This window comes from Galeopterus variegatus, unplaced genomic scaffold (genome assembly GCF_000696425.1).
Source record: "Galeopterus variegatus unplaced genomic scaffold, G_variegatus-3.0.2 Scaffold3, whole genome shotgun sequence".
NCBI lineage: Eukaryota > Metazoa > Chordata > Mammalia > Dermoptera > Cynocephalidae > Galeopterus > Galeopterus variegatus.
This window is the reverse complement of record NW_007726114.1, coordinates 1,186,396-1,203,894: the sequence shown is the minus strand read 5'-3', so window position 1 is coordinate 1,203,894 and position 17,499 is coordinate 1,186,396. Positions and strand designations below refer to the sequence as shown.

The window sequence follows — 17,499 nt, the reverse complement described above, 5'->3', positions numbered from 1 at the left end:
TCTGGATAAAGTGGACAAATACTTAAGAAAATATAAATTTCCAGAATGGGTTCACAAAGAAATAGAAAAAATACATAGATCAAAGAAAATATAAATAGACCTTTCTTGTCTAGATTTCCAGAAGCAGGGCTAGATATCACTATCTTAACTTTTGTTTGCTTCTTTTGTAGCATTTGAATTGCATAGCAATTACAGCTTTTAGTTATTTCACTGATATGTTTACTGGCTAAATTTTTGTTTTCCCTCATGAGGCTGAGTGCTTCTTGAGGGCAGGAACTGGGTCTCTTTTGGTCTTGACTGGACTCCTAAATAGTCTCTGAGCAAATATTTATTGAATGCATCAGCAGGTGATTTTTTTTTTTTTTTTTTTTAAAGATGACTGGTAAGGGAATCTTAACCCTTGACTTGGTGTTGTCAGCACCATGCTCTCCCAAGTGAGCTAACTGGCCATCCCTATATAGGGATCCAAACCCTTGGCCTTGGTGTTATCAGGACCACACTCTCCCTAGTGAGCCACAGGCCGGCCCAGGTGATTGTTTTTTTAAGTTCTGAGGGGATGCCCCTCGTAGGTGTGTCCCTTGCTAATCAGTGTTGATGGAGGGTCTTTTCACAGTTCCAGAGACCACCGGATGTTGCATAATAGAGGGGGAGGAACCCAGGGAGGGCACACCTGTTAGAATGAGGGCAGCCATGAAAGAAGGTACTGGCAGGGTGTCATGGAGCTTTGTGTTTTGAATAATGCCTGTTTGTTTCTTATGTGTAGTGAGTGATGCTACACTCTGGGCAGACTTTGCCTAAGTTTCATAAATATTTAATTGGCTTTTTCAGGAGAATAAAGGCAGCTCCGCTGATGACTGAAAATGACAAAGCATCCACCTAACAGACGAGGAATCAGGTTTGAAGTGGGAGCCCAGTTGGAAGCCCGGGACCGTTTAAAAAACTGGTACTTTTACATTTTTTTGTTAACTAAAGCCCATCAGTAAAGGATTTTGCCAGCATTGATAAAGAATGATGGCCTAGGTTTTTCTGTGGTATTTTCCTGCTCCGTGACTCTTGGAAGATGACAGGAGACTTAAGTCCAGAACTGTGAGAATGTCTTTTCTCTTTGGTGCAGGGATCCCTGTGTCAGGGAGACCATCCTATGACCCCTTGCTCATGCTTGTTTCCCCTTTTTGCCTGTTTATCTGAAGGAGTTATGGGAGAAAGAAACAAGAGTAGCTACAGGGAAGGGAAGAGTTAATTAGTGGTAGCTCTCTTGCTCTTGGCTGCCCCTTAGGATGAAGAGAGGAGAGAAAGATCAGGGATGGAAGAATGAAGAAAAGGGGTTGGTTGGGAACAGCTGGTGGGTTGTGAACACCCCCTCCTGTTTTCTGGGTGTGGCGTTGTATGGTTGAAATCGTCATCACATAGGGGCACTGTCAGGGTGAATAGATTCAGAAACTGAGGGGTTGCAGTCACGACTGTGTCGTTGACTTGTGACCTCTGCCTGGTAATTAGCTGCTTAGTGCATCAGCTTCATCTATAAATGTGGGTACTGGTAATATTGACCTCATAGGATTATTCTGAGAATCAGAAATAAATAGAATATATGGGGAAGGGCTTTAAAAACTGTAAAATGATTTTTGTGGAGGACATTCTAGGATTTGGTCATTTGTTAGTGCTCAAGCTAGGGGTGGGGACTTCAGAACTGAAAGTCTTTTTTTTTTTGGTGGCTGCTGGTACAGGGATCTGATCCCTTGACCTTAGTGTTACAAGGCTGCATTCTAACCAACTGAGCTAACTGGCCAGCCAGAACTCAAACCGTTTTGAGTCTTTTTTTTGGACAGCTGGCTTGTACAGGGGTCGAACCCTGGACCTTGGTGTTATCAGCACCGTGCTCTAACTAACTGAGCTAAGGGGGGTCAGCCTTTTTATGGAAGTTTTTTTTTTTTTTTGGTGGCTGGCTGGTACAGGTATCTGAAACCTTAACCTTGGTTTTATGATACTGCACTCTAACCAACTGAGCCAACCAGCCAGCCCTCAGTACTTTTTATTATTTTTATTTATTTTTTATTTTTTATTTTTTATTTTTTGTCTTTTTCCGTGTCCGGCAACGGATCGCAACCCTCAGTGTCGCCCCCCGTACCGGACCGGGACCGGCAATGGGATCGCAACCCTCGGCGTTGCTCCCGCGCCTCGCTCAGCCAGCGAGCGGGAACCGGTCTGTATGTGGGATCTGAACCCTCGGCGGGAGTGCTGCCGCGCTTCCCAAGCGGCGCACTATTGCTGTGTGCCACCGGGCCGGCCCTTTTTTAAATTTTTTTATTTTTTTCCTTTTTGTCTTTTTTCGTGACCGGCAATGGATTGCAACCCTCAGTGTTGCACCGGCACCGGACCGGGACCGGCAATGGGATCGCAACCCTCGGTGTTGTGCCCGCACCTCACTCAGCCAGTGAGTGGCCGGTCTGGATGTGGGATCCGAACCCTTGGCGGGAGCGCCGCTGCACTCCCAAGCGGTGCACTGTAGCAGTGCGCCACCAGGCTGGCCCTTTTTTTATTTATTTTTTTAAGTGAACCAGGGGTATTCATGGGTCTTTGAATGGCTATTCTTAGGTACATATAATGCCTCCGTTTTCTGCCTCCAGCATCTCATAACTGATCCTGAGGAATTCAGTTGCTTCCCAGGGTGAATACAGGTTGTCCTGATGATGACATGTTCCTTTATCTTATGGTGCCCACAGATCTGCCTGTGGACAAACTAGTGGAAAGAGTTGAAAGTGGAGCAGCTTCTGTTTCTGTGTACCACTGAAAAGCCTCCAGAGTTAAGAGGTACTGTTACCAGTAACCTGCTTGTTCAAAGGTCCAGCACCTTATCTGGAGCCCAAGAATAATTTGAGGGAAACTGGAGGCTGTGTTTCTTCTCAACTCCAGTCTGAAGTCAAGAGGTCTGAGGAAAGAACAAGGTGCATATAAATGGAATCCAAGTCTCTTGGAGGTCATCAGAAAGGGAATTTTCAAACCTTTTATGGTACAGCCTAGCTGATTAAGTTAATATACAATCATTTTAGTCTTCCTAATAAAGCTTTCCTTTTTAACCTTTAAAAAAAAAAAAAAAAAAAAAGATGACCGGTAAGGGGATCTTAACCCTTGACTTGGTGTTGTCAGCACCACGCTCAGCCAGTGAGCGAACTGGCCATCCCTATGTGGGATCCGAACCCCGGGGCCTTGGTGTTATCAGCACCGCATTCTCCCGAGTGAGCCACGGGCCGGGCCGGCCCCCCTCAGTATTTTTTTTTTCTTTCTTTTCTTGGGAGGGAGGGATAATGAGGCAAGACGAGGTCATCATCATTCCTTCAGCCCTGCGAGAAATTACTGCTCCTGGATTCTAGCTAATTTGTTCACAAATGTACGCTCCTTCATCTACGTATAATAGGTGAGAGAACCTGGGCACCCTCAAGACCAAGCCGGGGCCCAAGAGGCAGGGTGGAACCTGCCTTGACAGCGCCAACCTGGTTCCCGACCGCTGCACGGCCCCCCCTCAGTATTTTTTTAAGGCAGCTTTTGGTGCTAGAGTATAAAGGGAAGGAATTTTTTTTCTTTTTTTTTTTTTGTCTTTTTCATGACCGGTAAGGGGATCGCAACCCTTGGTGTGGTGTTGCCCACACCACGCTCAGCCAGTGAGCGCACTGGCCATTCCTATATAGGATCCGAACCCGCGGCAGGAGCGACGCTTCGCTCCCAGTGCTGCACCCTCCCGAGTGCGCCACGTGGCCGGCCTAGGGAAGGAATTTTTAAAAAAGTTTTACTGGGGGCCGGCCTGGTGGCGCACTCGGTAGAGGGCAGCGCTCCCGCCAAGGGTTCGGATCCCATATAGAGACCAGTCCGCTCACTGGTTGAGCGCGGTGCAGGTGCGACACCGAGGGTTGCGATCCCGTTACCGGTCACGAAAAAAGACAAAAAGGGGGAAAAAAAAGGAAAAAAAAAAAGTTTTATTGGGCCGACCCTGTGGCTCACTCGGGAGAGTGTGGCGCTGGGCAGCGGTGCTCCTGCCGCGGGTTCAGATCCTATATAGCGATGGCTGGTGCGCTCACTGGCTGAGCGCGGTGTGGGCAACACCAAGCCAAGGGTTGCGATCCCCTTACTGGTCACCAAAAAAAAAAGTTTTACTTATTTTTATTTATTTATTTTTGGTGGCTGGCTGGGACAGGGATTTAGATCCTTGACTTTGGTGTTATATTATAACACCATGCTCTAACCAGTTGAGCTATAACTGGTAAGCCCTTTTTTTAAATTTGGAAAAAAAATACAGTGAAAGTAAGTATAGCTAATTATAAAATGATCGGTACTTGTCACTCAGAATTAATAAATATTAACATTTTAATTTTATTTGATTTATAAAATAAAAGATAAAGCATTTCTGATATCATGGAAGCACCCTTTATATTATTCCTAATTCCCTTCCTTTATTCTCAGAGGCAACCAGCATCCTGAAGTTGGTTGTATCTTTTCTGTTCATGTTTTTACCATATATGTATACATTAATTTTGAAAGTCCAGATAAGTGGTATCATACTGTTTGTTTCTTTTCTGTATCTTGTTTTTTATATTCAACATATTTTTGTGATTGACCCATACTGATATTTAGAATATTCATCTTAACTTCTGTATAGTGTTCTACTGAATGAATATACCACATTTTTATTCAGTCCTCTACTGACGGACATTTAGATTCCAGTTTTTCACTTAATACACAGTGCTATTGTGACTATCCCTGTAAATGTTTCTTTGTGCAGGAATATTTCTTGGGCAGTAGCTTTCAAACTTTTTTGACCACAACCTACAGTAAGAAATGTATTTTAAGTCCAGTACCCACCCATATACACATATAAATTTAACTGAAGCACAAATTTTATGAAATAGTACTTAACCTTAACTTTAATACATGCATGATACTCCGCTAATTTTCTTCTATTTCCTTAACACACACACAAAAAGGCTGATCAAGAAGCATTAATTTGACTTTATAACCTACTACAGGTCATGAGCTCCAGTTTGATAAGCCCTGCTCCAGTGAACTTGTTGAGTATTATGATATACACATTTTCAGTTTTGCTAGAAATTGCCAAGTTGCTCTCCAAAATGCTTATTCTAATTTATACTCCCACCAGTGATACATAAAACTTACTTTTTTCATATCCTTACCAAATCTTGCCTTTAGCAGACTTTCTGGTATTGCCAGTCTATTGGTTATGAAATTTTTTTTTCCTATGTTGCCCTTATTTTTAGTGAGGTTGAACATTTTTTATATGTGTGTTCCGTGACTTGCTCTTGACTATTTTCCTACTGATTGTTTGTCTTTTTTTAGTGATTCGTAAGTGTTTTAATAATGTATTTATGGATTCCAATTTGTCAGTTTGTGTTGAATAATGTATTATGGATTCCAATTCTCTGTCAGTTTGTGTTGCTGAAATCTCCCCATCGATGGCTTGTCTTTTCAATCCGTTTATGGTATCTTTCATTGTTTATGTTAAAGTAAAAAAAAAAATGTATATATATATATAATAGAGAACTAATCTTTAAGAAAATATTTTATTTGGGAAAACAAGAGTGCAATCCAGGGCACACACACAGACTGGGGTAAGTCTCTGGTATGTCCAAAGAACAAAGAAAGGGTTGGGAGTTTTATCAGAGAAATGTTATGTATTCTTTTGAAAGAAAGCTCATTGGCGCTAGTGAAGTTTTTGGGAGTTGGCAGGCTTTGATTGGTGAGTGACGGTGGTAGGTAAAATTAGTCTTAGGGTCATGGCATGATGTTTGAGCAGCTGCTAGGTAAAACTGGTCTTAGAGTTATAGCAGGTTGTTTCGGCAGCTGGGTTTATAGAAAATTTTTCTTGGAGCAGGTGCTGTGTGCCCCAAGTACTTTTTCCTCCTGGCTCCTTGACTCAAATTTTTGTTTGGTTATGACAAGAGTGACCCAATTTGTATAACCAGCTTTCACACGCATAAACTTAAAATTTTAGATTTAAGAAGAAAAATTTCAAACTTTATGATTTTTGCTTTTTGAGACTTATATATGAAATTCTTCCCTATCAGGTAGTTAAAAAATAACTTCCTATATTCTAAAAGTTTTAAAGTTTTGCTTTTTGCAGTTAGATCTTTAATCCACCTGGAATTAATTTTATGTGTGAGATGAACTTGGTATCTAATCACTGTTTTGTTTTCACCAGATGAATAACATTAGTTCATCAGTTTTCATCAGTTGTTTCAACATCATTTATAGGATAGTCCATCCTTTCCTCACCTATTTGCAATAACACTTCTGTATAGCAAGTCGCATATTTACATAGGTCTGTTCTTAGCTCTTTATTCTATTCCATTGATTCATGTTTATTCTTGTGCTAATAACATATTATCTAATTGATATTGCTTTAAAATAAGTCAATATCTGATAAGACAGGTTTTGCCCCGTTGTGTTTTATTTGTTGTATTCGTAGATCTTTACTCTTTAATGTGACTTTTTGTATTATTTGTTGAATTTCTTGAAAAATGCTGTTGGAGTTTTTTTTTGTGTGTGTGTGTGTGTTTTGGAGTTTTGAAATAAATTGTACTGAATTTATAAATTAACTTAGGGAAAATTGACATCTTTATGATAGAGAGTTTTCATCTATGAAAATATTATATATTCACACTTATTCACATTTTCCTTTATGAATTTCTGTAATGTTTTATAACCTCCATAAAGATTTTGCATATCATCTGTTAGGTTTATTATTTATTCCTAAGTACTTTCTAGTTTTTGTTGCTTCTGTGAATGGATCTTTTTTTTTTGGTGTTGGGCAGTACAGGGATCCGATGGATCATTTTATATTACATTTTTCTCTTTGGTTATTGCTGGTGTGTAGGAATGTTGAGGGTTTTTTTTGTTTGTTTTGTTGTTGTTAACCAAATTCAGTGTGTGTACTTTATTCAGATTCTAGTTCAAAAACAAAAACAGACTGCTTAAAAAAGATTTGTGACATTTATGAGATTGTTGGAAATTTGAACACCAATTAGTTATTGATATTAAAGAATCTGTTAAACATTTTAAATTTGGAAATGATATTATAGTTATGTGTTTTTAAAGAATTCTTAGAGATTGTGTAGTGTCATATTTATGTTGTCTGGGATTTTCTTCAAGATAATATGGGAGGGGCCGACCCCGTGGCTCACTCAGGAGAGTGCGGTGCTGGGAGTGCCAAGGCCACAGGTTCGGATCCTAAATAGGGATGGCCGGTGTGCTCACTGGCTGAGCGTGGTGCAGACGAGGGCTGTGATCCCCTTACTGGTCAGGAAAAAAAAAAAAAGATAATATGGGAGGAGGGCTGGCTGGTTAGCTCACTTGGTTAGAGCGTGATGGTGTAACACCAAGGTCAAGTGTTCAGATCCCTATACCAGCCAGATGCCAAAAATAAATAAATAAATAAATAATATGGGGGGATAGAGTAAGCAAAAGTGGTCATGCGTGATGGGTACCTGAGGGTTTATTGCTATGGAGTTTTTTTTTTTTTAAAGATGACCAGTAAGGGGATCTTAACCCTTGACTTGGTGTTGTCAGCATCACACTCACCCACTGAGCTAACTGGCCATCCCTATGCGGGATCCAAACCCGTGGCCTTGGTGTTATCAGCACCACACTCTCCCTAGTGAGCCACAGGCCGGCCCTATTGCTGTTGAGTTTTGTATGCTGGTCTTGTATCTAGAAACCTTGCTGCATTTTCATTATTTGTCCTAATGTTTCTTTGGATTTTCTATGTAGACTGACATGTATCTGCAAACAAATATTTTGCCTCTTCCTTTCCAGTCCTCATACCTCTCATTTCTTTTCCTTTTTGCTTTCTTACTCCTTTTCTCTTTTCCTCCCTCCCTTTTTCCCTTCCATGTTCATTGACCAGGACCACACCAGCATGATGTTGAATGGTGGTGATGGTAGTAGCCCTCCAGGTCTTGTTTGATTTTAATAGGAACACATCTGAGATTTCACCATTAAGTATGATGTTCAGTGTAGGATCATGGCAGATGTGTTTAATCACATTAAGGACATTTCTGTCTATTCCTTGTTTACTGGAAGGTTTTTTTTTTTTTTTTACTTGAGTGAATGTTGAATTTATTTAATGCTTTCTGGGCATCTAATTAATTGACAATATCTATTTTTTCCCTTTAATCTATTGCTGTGGTATGTGACAATATATTTTCTAATGTTGAATGATTTTTGCTTGCATTACTGGATAAACCTTATTAGGTCATTTATATAATAAATTACTGGATAAAGTTTGAGATCTGTGTTTATTATACTTTTGATTTTTCATCTCTCTTGTACTGTCCTTATTCAGTTTCATTTAAGTCTAGTGTTATATTTGTCTTAGAAAATGAGGAGGGTGTTTTTTTCCTTTTATTCTCTGGAACAGTTTCTTGATGCCTTGTGAAATCTTGCCTATATTCCTTTTAATATAGTAGATTTTAAACTCCTGAGTCAATTTTTTTTTTTCTTTAGGCATCTGGCCAGTATCAGGATCTAAACCTTTGACCTTGATGTTAACAACACTGTGCCTTAACCATATGAGCTAACTGGCCAGGGCACCTGAGTCAAATTTTTTTTTGGTAGCTGGCCAGTATGGGGATCCGAACCCATGACCTTGGTGTTACAAGGCTGCGCTCTAATCAACTGAGCTAACTGGCCAGCCCTGAGTCAATTATTTTGATAATTATCGGTCTGCTAATATTTTTCTCTTTCTTGAGTCAGTGATTTTTTTTTTTCTTTTTTTGGTGGTTGGCTGGTGCAGGGATTGAACTCTGGACCTTGATGTTAAATTAGACTGAGGTGTTCTGGATTAGAGTCTCAAATAGGTCCAATTACTAACTGGGTTTTCTTGATTAATTTACTTTACCTCTCCCATCCTCAGTTTTCATGTAGGCAGAATGGGGAATTATAACTGGATTGTTATGTGGCTTAGATAGGATCATTCCTATGTATTTTGTATTCCATATTACCAGGAAAACACAGCCATTAATTTTTTTTTCTTAATCATATCTTTATTGTCAAAATGAAAATACTGTCCGTCTTGGAAGAATTTTTAGGAGCAAAAGTCTAAAGTTAACATTTAAAAGAGAATCCTTGGGCCAGAAAAGTAATAACTAACATTTGTTGAGTGCTGGTTGTCATACACTTCATGGATCTCACTTAATCTTCCAGTTAATAATCTCAAGAAGTTTGGGTGCTATTATGAGTCTCATTTTAACAATAAGAGAAAGGAGGCTCAGAGAGATGAAGTCATTTACCCGAGGTCACACAGTGGTACGAGTGGAGTTTGAACCCAAGTAGACAGAGTTCATAGCCTCTCTGTAATACCAGAATTCTCCAGAGTGCCTTAATGTTCCTGACTACTAAATATTAAAAAAACACTGAAAAATGGATTCTGATAATGCTTGCCTGAATTTCTAATCTAGAGGACTGGACATGTAATTATTTAGTTAGATCTTTGACTTAATGCTTTTGCCAAGAATGATGGAGGGTTTGTTTTATTATCTCTAGACTGAAAGTGATTGCATTTTCACCCTGATAAGTGATTCATTTACATTACAGTAAGTAGTATTTTTGTGCAGGGTGGAGCCATATTGTGTGTGTGTTTTCTGTCCATTGAGATGAAATGTGGTGTAGGGGTTAGAGCCCAACTTTTCATCACTTATTTCCTTGTGACTTTTCATTTCTGAATCCTTGGGTTATTTATTCTTATTTTTAGTATTCTAAAGTGAGTAAGTTTCAGCTTTTTATTATGGAAATTTTCAAACATAATGAAAAGTTGAGAGAACACTATGCCTTCCACCTGTATTCACTAATTCTTCTTTTTTTTTTTTGGCGGCTGTCCAGTACAGAGCTTGAACACTGGATCTTTGTGTTAGCACCAACTAACCAACTGAGCTAACCAGCCAACCCTGTATTCACTAATTGTTAACATGCTCATTTGCTTTGTATGCTTATTGTAATGTAATTCATTATAATTAGCAATAATCCATAATATTTAATATCAGACCATATTCAGATTTTTCTGTTGTCCCAAGAATGTCGTCTCTACCTTTTTTTTTTCAAACCAGGATCCAATCAAGCTTCACACATTACATTTTTGTTTTTATGTCTTTTTATTTGCATTTATTTCATGACAATTCTCCCTCCCCACTTCTTCGCCTTCATGGCATTATTTATTTATTTATTTATTTATTTATTTATTTTTCCCTTTTTGTCTTTTTTCATGACCGGCAACGGATCGCAACCCTCAGTGTCGCGCCCGTACCAGACCGGGACCAGCAACGGGATCGCAACCCTCGGCGTTGCGCCCGCACCTTGCTCAGCCAGTGAGCGGGAACTGGTCTGTATGTGGGATCCGAATCCTCGGCGGGAGCGCCGCCACACTCTCAAGCGGTGCACTGTAGCAGTGCGCCACCGGGCCAGCCCTATTTATTTATTTTTAACAGCTCTGAACAGTTGTTTTGTTCCACATTCAGGGTTGGTCACATTGTTTTCTCCTGATGATTTTAACTTGTTTCTTGTATTCTCTTATACTTCCTGAAAACTGGAAGTGAGGTCTAAACTTCAGATAAAACATTTTTTTTTCAGAGTGTTTCAGTGGTAATGGTATGTGTTTCATATTGCATCACATTGGGGGACACATAAAGCTAGGTCGTCCCACTGTTCCGTGTATCACTGGGATAAAGTAATGGCTGCCATCTCTCCCCGTAATAAAGGTATGTATTTACCTGTGTAAGTAGTAAATATCTGTGGGGATACTTTGGTATGTGTCAGTATCCTGTTACCTCACACCATTTACCAAATGGTTTTAGCAACCATAGATAATCCTTTCCTGAATCAGCTACTACACTGGAGGTGGAAAAATAGTGATTTTCTACATCTGTCATTGTGTCTGTGTTTTTTTTTTTTTCCTTTTTGTCTTTTTTCGTGACCAGTAACGGGATCGCAACCCTCAGTGTCGCGCCCGTACCGCGACTGGCAGCGGGATCACAACCCTCGGTGTTGCGCCCACACCGCGCTCAGCCAGTGAGCGGACCGGTCTCTATATGGGATCCGAACCCTCGGTGGGAGCGCTGCCACGCTCCCAAGTGCCGCACTCTACTGAGTGTGCCACTGGGCCGGCCCCGTGTCTATGTTTTATTAGCTGATGTAGCTGATGTTCTTCTGAAATAACTTTTTTTTTTTTTAAGGATCACGAAGGACTAAGATTATTCAGTGGGATGTTGTAGTCAATTCCATTCATTATTCTTTTTGGTGCTAAAATTATCCCAAATTTGGCCAGTGGGAGACCTTTTAAACCAGCTCCTTTGTTCTTTTGACACACTCCAGTTCTTGAGCATTTTCTTGTTTTCTGGCACTACTAGAAGTGCCAGATTTATCTTCTTCTTTTTTTTTTTTAAAGATGACCAGTAAGGGGATCTCAACCCTTGACTTGGTGTTGTCAGCGCCATGCTCACCCAGTGAGCAACCGGCCATCCCTATATGGGATCCGAACCCGTGGCCTTGGTGTTATCAGCACCGCACTCTACCGAGTGAGCCACGGGCCGGCCTGGCCTGTTTCCTTTTAATACGAAGTGGTATTTAGAAGTTAAGCTGTGGGCACTGGATGTGTGTATTGCTGTTAGAATACCATTAAGGCTTTTCAGTGGATGGAGCTAAGAAATATTTTTTGAAAGAATTGTGAGTTCATTTTGATATTTCCAGTTTAAATTAAACAATTTAAATTTAACGTTTTAACATTTTGGAATTTGTGTGTGTGTGTGTGTGTATGTGTGTGTGCGTGCGTATGTGTGTATTGCAGCCCCCAGCTTTACTGAACTACAGTTGACAAAAGAATTTTTTATTATTTTTCTTTTTTTCTCTTATACTGAAAATCATTGTTCCTAATCATACTTTTACCAATTTGCTTTATTCTGTATTATACACAAAATAGTTTCAGAGTTGCAATACTAACATTACTACCAACAACTATACTAAGTGAAGTGTAAGATTTTTTTGACATTTAAAAAATATATAAGGATAAATTATATTTAAGGATATATTAAGAATAAATTATATTAATTCACTAAGGATAAATTTTATTTAATTCATGTTATAAGTAGGGTCCCAAATTAAATGTGTCCCTTTCTAATACTGTTACAGTCTAATTTTATTTCTAATTGTATTTTATTTTATTTTTTGGCTGCTGGCCAGTATGGGGTTGAACCCTAGACCTTGGTTTTATCAGTATCATGCTCTATAATTTTATTTCTACATTTGAAATTATTTTTTAATATACATATAGTATATTCATTTTGTTTTGTATACATACCTGTGAGTTTTAACACATGTGTAGCTTCTTGTTAGCACCACCACTAACAGCATACAGAACAATTTCAACACCCTAATGACTTCTCTCATGCAACTCCTTTGCCAGTCTGTAATTATTATCATTATTATTTTTTGGCTGATCGACAAGGATCCAAACCCTTGACCTTGGTGTTGTAATACTGAGCTCTAGAACCAACTGAGCTAACCAGCCAGCCCTGTAATTATTTGATTTGATTGTGTTGTTTACCTGTTTATCTGTCTTCTCCCACTAGAAGCAAGCTCCCTAAGGTCTAATGTGTTTGATTGGGTTTTGTAAGAAGCAAAGCAAGAGATTAATTGGGGATAACTCCTGTAGGGAGGGTACTGGAAGAGGCTGGAAGAGCTATCAGACTGCCTTGCAAATCTGACGCCTGTGGAGGTGAGAGAGAAGGAAGGTAGGAAGACTCTTAGACTGCAGTGCAGTTCTAAGAAGGTTTTGGCAAAGCAGATGGGGAGTCCTCAAGCCAAAGTTGCTCTCAGAAGAGTCTCATCTCCCAGGAAGGGTCTGCCTAATTATCCCTGCTCAGTCGTTGTCTGGGAGCAGCCCCAGGGAAGTGTGGGAATGGATTTAGAGCACTGCAGCTGGAGTCAGTTGCTAGCCCTGAGATAAGGATGTGATTGGTACCTTTTCAAGGCAGCCTCTCCGGATTAATTCTTCATATTTATAATGTCTCTACCTTTTTTTTTTTTTTTGTCTTTTTTGTCTTTTTCCGTGTCCGGCAACGGATCGCAACTCTCAGTGTTGCCCCCGTACCGGACCGGGGACCGGCAACGGGATCGCAACCCTCGGTGCTGCTCCCGCGCCTCGCTCAGCCAGTGAGCGGGAACCGGTCTGTATGTGGGATCCGAACCCTCGGGCGGGAGCGCCGCTGCGCTTCCCAAGCAGCGCACTATCCAGTGCGCCACCGGGCCGGCCCAACCTTTTTTTTTAAAAAAAAAAAAAAAAAAAGATGACCGGTAAGGGGATCTTAACCCTTGACTTGGTGTTGTCAGCACCACGCTCACCCAGTGAGCTAACCGGCCATCCCTATATGGGATCTGAACCCATGGCCTTGGTGTTATCAGCACCACACTCTCCTGAGTGAGCCACGGGCTGGCCCATAATGTCTCTACCTTTGATTTATTTTGTCTGTATTGCTTGTACAGAAGCCTGGTTTTTCTGTCATCTTTGTATACTGCACATACTGTGGTCCTGTTAAACTAATCACAATAGCAATGACAGCTAACATCAGATTTGCTATGTATCAGGTAGGGTGCTTATTGTTTTAATTGCTTTACATAGGCTGTCTCATTTAATCCCCCACAACAATGCTCATTTGGAACTGAGGCCTAGAGGTAAAATGACTCAACCAAAGTCACAAATTAATCGGTGGTGACTCTGAGACTCACTTAGTTCTGTTTGACAACAGTGTTCTGTATACCTTACCAGAATTTGTTTGTAAATCATCCTAGCTAGTTTTTCTCAAATTCAGAGAAGGGAATTTATAAAACAGATTTAAGATTTTTAGATGTAGATTGTTAGTTCTCAAAGCAGTTTTTCTCAGATCATCTCACCACTCAGGCTGTGGAATATTGATAAGAATCTATGTTCTAATGTTTTTTTTTTTTCCTTTTTGTCTTTTTTACTGACCGGTAACGGGATCGCAACCCTCGGTGTTGCGCCTGCACCGCGCTCAGCCAGTGAGCGGGAACCGGTCTCCACATGGGATCCGAACCCTCAGCGGGAGCGCCACCGCGCTCACAAGCGGTGCACTCTCCAGTGCGCCACCAGGCTGACCCTCTATGTTCTAATTTTGGATCTACCACTTTGGGGTGAAATTTCCACATGTTCATTTCTCTGTGCAAAGGCTAATACTGTCTTCCTTGCTTACTTCCAGGGTTACCTAGATTAATTGTCTAGTGTGTGACAGGCTGCAGTTTTTGAGTAAATGCTCCTTGGTGGGCAGAATGGAAGCTGCTTGCTCTGCGGCTTTCTGCCTTCTTCCTGTCATCTGTTAAGAGCGCACCATCTGTCCCAAGCAGCAGGCTGACCTTCTCTGTTCTTGCTCTGAACACAGTGAAAAAGCTCCTTCTGTCTGTTGCTTTCTTGACTCTTTGGCACATTTCCTCTACTCTGTTTTCATTTAAGTTGATTATAGTCTTCTTCCATTTCTTGTACAAAGAATTTAAAAATCTGAGTTTCATAATGTCCTTAGATCCTTTTCTTTTCTATTTCTTTTACATTAAGATTATTTGCACTGATAATATCTGAGTTCCTGGTTCATGCCTCTTCACTTCTTAAATCTTTTTTTTTTAAAGTAATTTTTTATAAGCTTTCCGCAAGCATGTATTGAGTACTGTGAGTCAGGTGCTATGCTAGGCACTATGGAATGAAGAAAAATCATATAGGTCCCTCAGGAAGTTTAGAGACGAGTGGATGTTTGGCTTTGGCTCTCAGCATTGATGGCCAAGGGTTGTTGATCATATATTCTCATGCTTATGTCTTTGTTTGTTTTTTTTTTTTCCTTTTTGTCTTTTTTCGTGTCCGGCAACGGATCGCAACCCTCAGTGTTGCACCCGTACTGGACTGGGACTGGCAACGGGATCGCAACCCTCGGTGTTGCTCCCACACCTCGCTCAGCCAGTGAGCGGGAACCGGTCTGTATATGGGATCCGAACCCTCGGCAGGAGCGCCACCGCACTCACAAGCAGCGCACTGTAGCAGTGCGCCACCGGGCCGGCCCTATGTCTTTGTTGATGATTAAGTGATTTACTCTTTGCCAGGTACAAATCTAAAAGCTTTACATGTTATACCTCATTTAATCCTCACCACACCACAAGGTGGTACTTTTATTATTTCTGTTTAATAGGTAAGGAAACACTGGCACAGAGCAGTTAAGTAAGTTGCCCAGAGTTACAAAGCTAATAGGTGGTGGTGAATCTGAAATTAGAATCCAGGTGTTCTGGCTTCAGAGTATGCCAGGTTATGGCTTCAATCCCCATGCTGTGTCCTGTACCTGGAACAGAGAGTAAAATCTCTAAAATTATTCATATCATGATGAGATATTATTCTGTACAAAGTTCAGGTATAAACCCCAAGGGGTGGACAGTTAATTCTGAAAGTAGGCTTCACAAAGATGACTTTTTTTTTTTTTTTTGTCTTTTTTCGTGACCGGCAACGGATCGCAACCCTCAGTGTCGCGCCCGTACCGGGACCGGGACCGGCAACGGGATCGCAACCCTCGGCGTTGCCCCCGCTCCTCGCTCAGCCAGTGAGCCGCCGGTCTGCACGTGGGATCCAAACCCTTGGCGGGAGCGCCGCCGCGCTTCCCAAGCGGCGCAGTGTAGCAGTGCGCCACCGGGCCGGCCCCCACAAAGATGACTTTTGATGTTGTTGCTGGCTGGCTGGTATAGGGATCTGAACCCTTGGCCTTGGTGTTAATAACACCATTCTAACCAACTGAGCTAGCCAGCCAGCCCACAGATAGATGAGTTTTGATGCCAAGTTATTCATTCAGTGCTAGATACTGTGGTGGTTGAAACAGATCTTTAGGAGCTGATATTCCAGTGGAGGTAGATAGACCATAAACAGACTGATAGATATAGGTAATGTTAGGCAGTGATAAATGCTAGGAAGAGGAATAAGTACTGGCAAGCGGATAGAGAGTGACTGTGTGTGTGTGTATATTACTGTTTCATGTAGAGGGTGGTTAGGGACAATTTCTCAGACAAGGAGTCATTTGAGTAGAGAGCTAAAAAGTAAGTGAGGGAGTGAGCCATGTGGATATACATGGGAAAAGGTTTCCAGGCAGAGGCAATCAAGGCATGAGCCCTGAAGTAGGAGCAAGCTGGGAGGGTTCAAGCAATAGAAGGAGGGAACATGTGGCTGGAGGTTAGAGAATGAGAGGCCAGAGGTAGGAGATGTGTCCAGAAAGATCAACAGGGCCAGATTGGCCATAATAGGGGGTTTGGACTTTATTTGAAATGTGATAGGAAGTAGTTGAAAAGTTTTAAGCAGGAAAGTGACGTTACCTGATTTCAGTGGCTAAAAGTGGCTGTCGTGATTGTGTGTAGAATATGTTGTAGGCAGGCATGGGCAGAAGTAGGGAGAAAAGTAAGGAGTCTTCTGTTGTTGTCCAGGTTAAAAAGCAGCGATGGAGATGATGATAAGTATCAGAGTCTGGGTATTCTTTGAAGGTATAGCTGACCGATTTGCTGATGATGTTGTGAGAAACAGAGAAGAGTCAAGAATGACTCCATATGCTTTTGGTTTAAGTACTACTAGGTGGAATTACCATTTGCTGTAGTGGCATAGACTGCAGTAGAATCAAGTTTCAGAGGGAAGATAAGCAGTTTGGTTTTGGATATGTTAAATATGTGATTCCTTTTAGATGACCAAGTGGAGATGTTGAGTGGATGGTTAAATAACTGAGTCAAGTATTCAGGTGTGAGTTCTGGGTTAGAGATAGAAATTTGGGAGTTGATAGTAAATATATGGGAATAAAAAAAGGAATTTATTTTTTAGAGCAGTTTTAGATTCACAGCAAAATTGAGCAGAAAGTACAGAGTTCCCATATTCCCATCGTTCCCACTCGTGCACAACCTTTTCCATTTTCGACATCCTGACCAGAGTGGTACATTTGGGTTTGCTCTTAGTATTGTGTTTTTTATGGGTTTTGACAAATGTATAATGACATGTATCTACCATTATAGTATCATATAGAGTAGTTTCACTGCCCTAAAAATCCTCTGTGCTTCACCTATTCTTCTCTCCCTGTCCTCCAGCCCCTGGCAACCTCCAGCCCCTGGCAACACTGAATTTTTTACTTTCCATAGTTTTGCCTTTTCTGGTTTTTTTGTTTGTTCGTTTTTTGGCAGCTGGCCAATAAGGGGATCCATGCCCCTGACCTTGGTGGTATCAGCACCATGCTCTAACCAACTGAGCTAACTGGCCTGCCCCAGTTTTGCCTTTTCCATAACGTCATATAGTTGGATATACATACAGTATGTGGCCTTTTCAGATTGGCTTCTTTCATTTAGTAATATGCATTCAGGGTTTCTCCATGTCTTTTCATGGCTTAATAGCTTATTTCTTTTTTTTTTTTTTTTTTTTTTTTTTTTTTTTTTTTTTTT

At 40.9% G+C, this 17,499-nt stretch overlaps 1 protein-coding gene across 3 annotated transcripts in view; it reads left to right on the top strand.

Moving 5' to 3' along the window:
- Nucleotides 1-17,499, top strand: part of PHF20 (PHD finger protein 20) — a 164,271-nt gene that overhangs the window by 20,881 nt on the left and 125,891 nt on the right. For all 3 annotated transcript variants that reach the window (XM_008569338.1, XM_008569260.1, XM_008569191.1), the window contains exon 2: nt 829-943. In XM_008569338.1, the coding sequence (XP_008567560.1) occupies nt 861-943 (83 nt within the window). In that variant the 5' untranslated portion in view covers nt 829-860. The remainder of the gene's footprint in view (nt 1-828; nt 944-17,499) is intronic.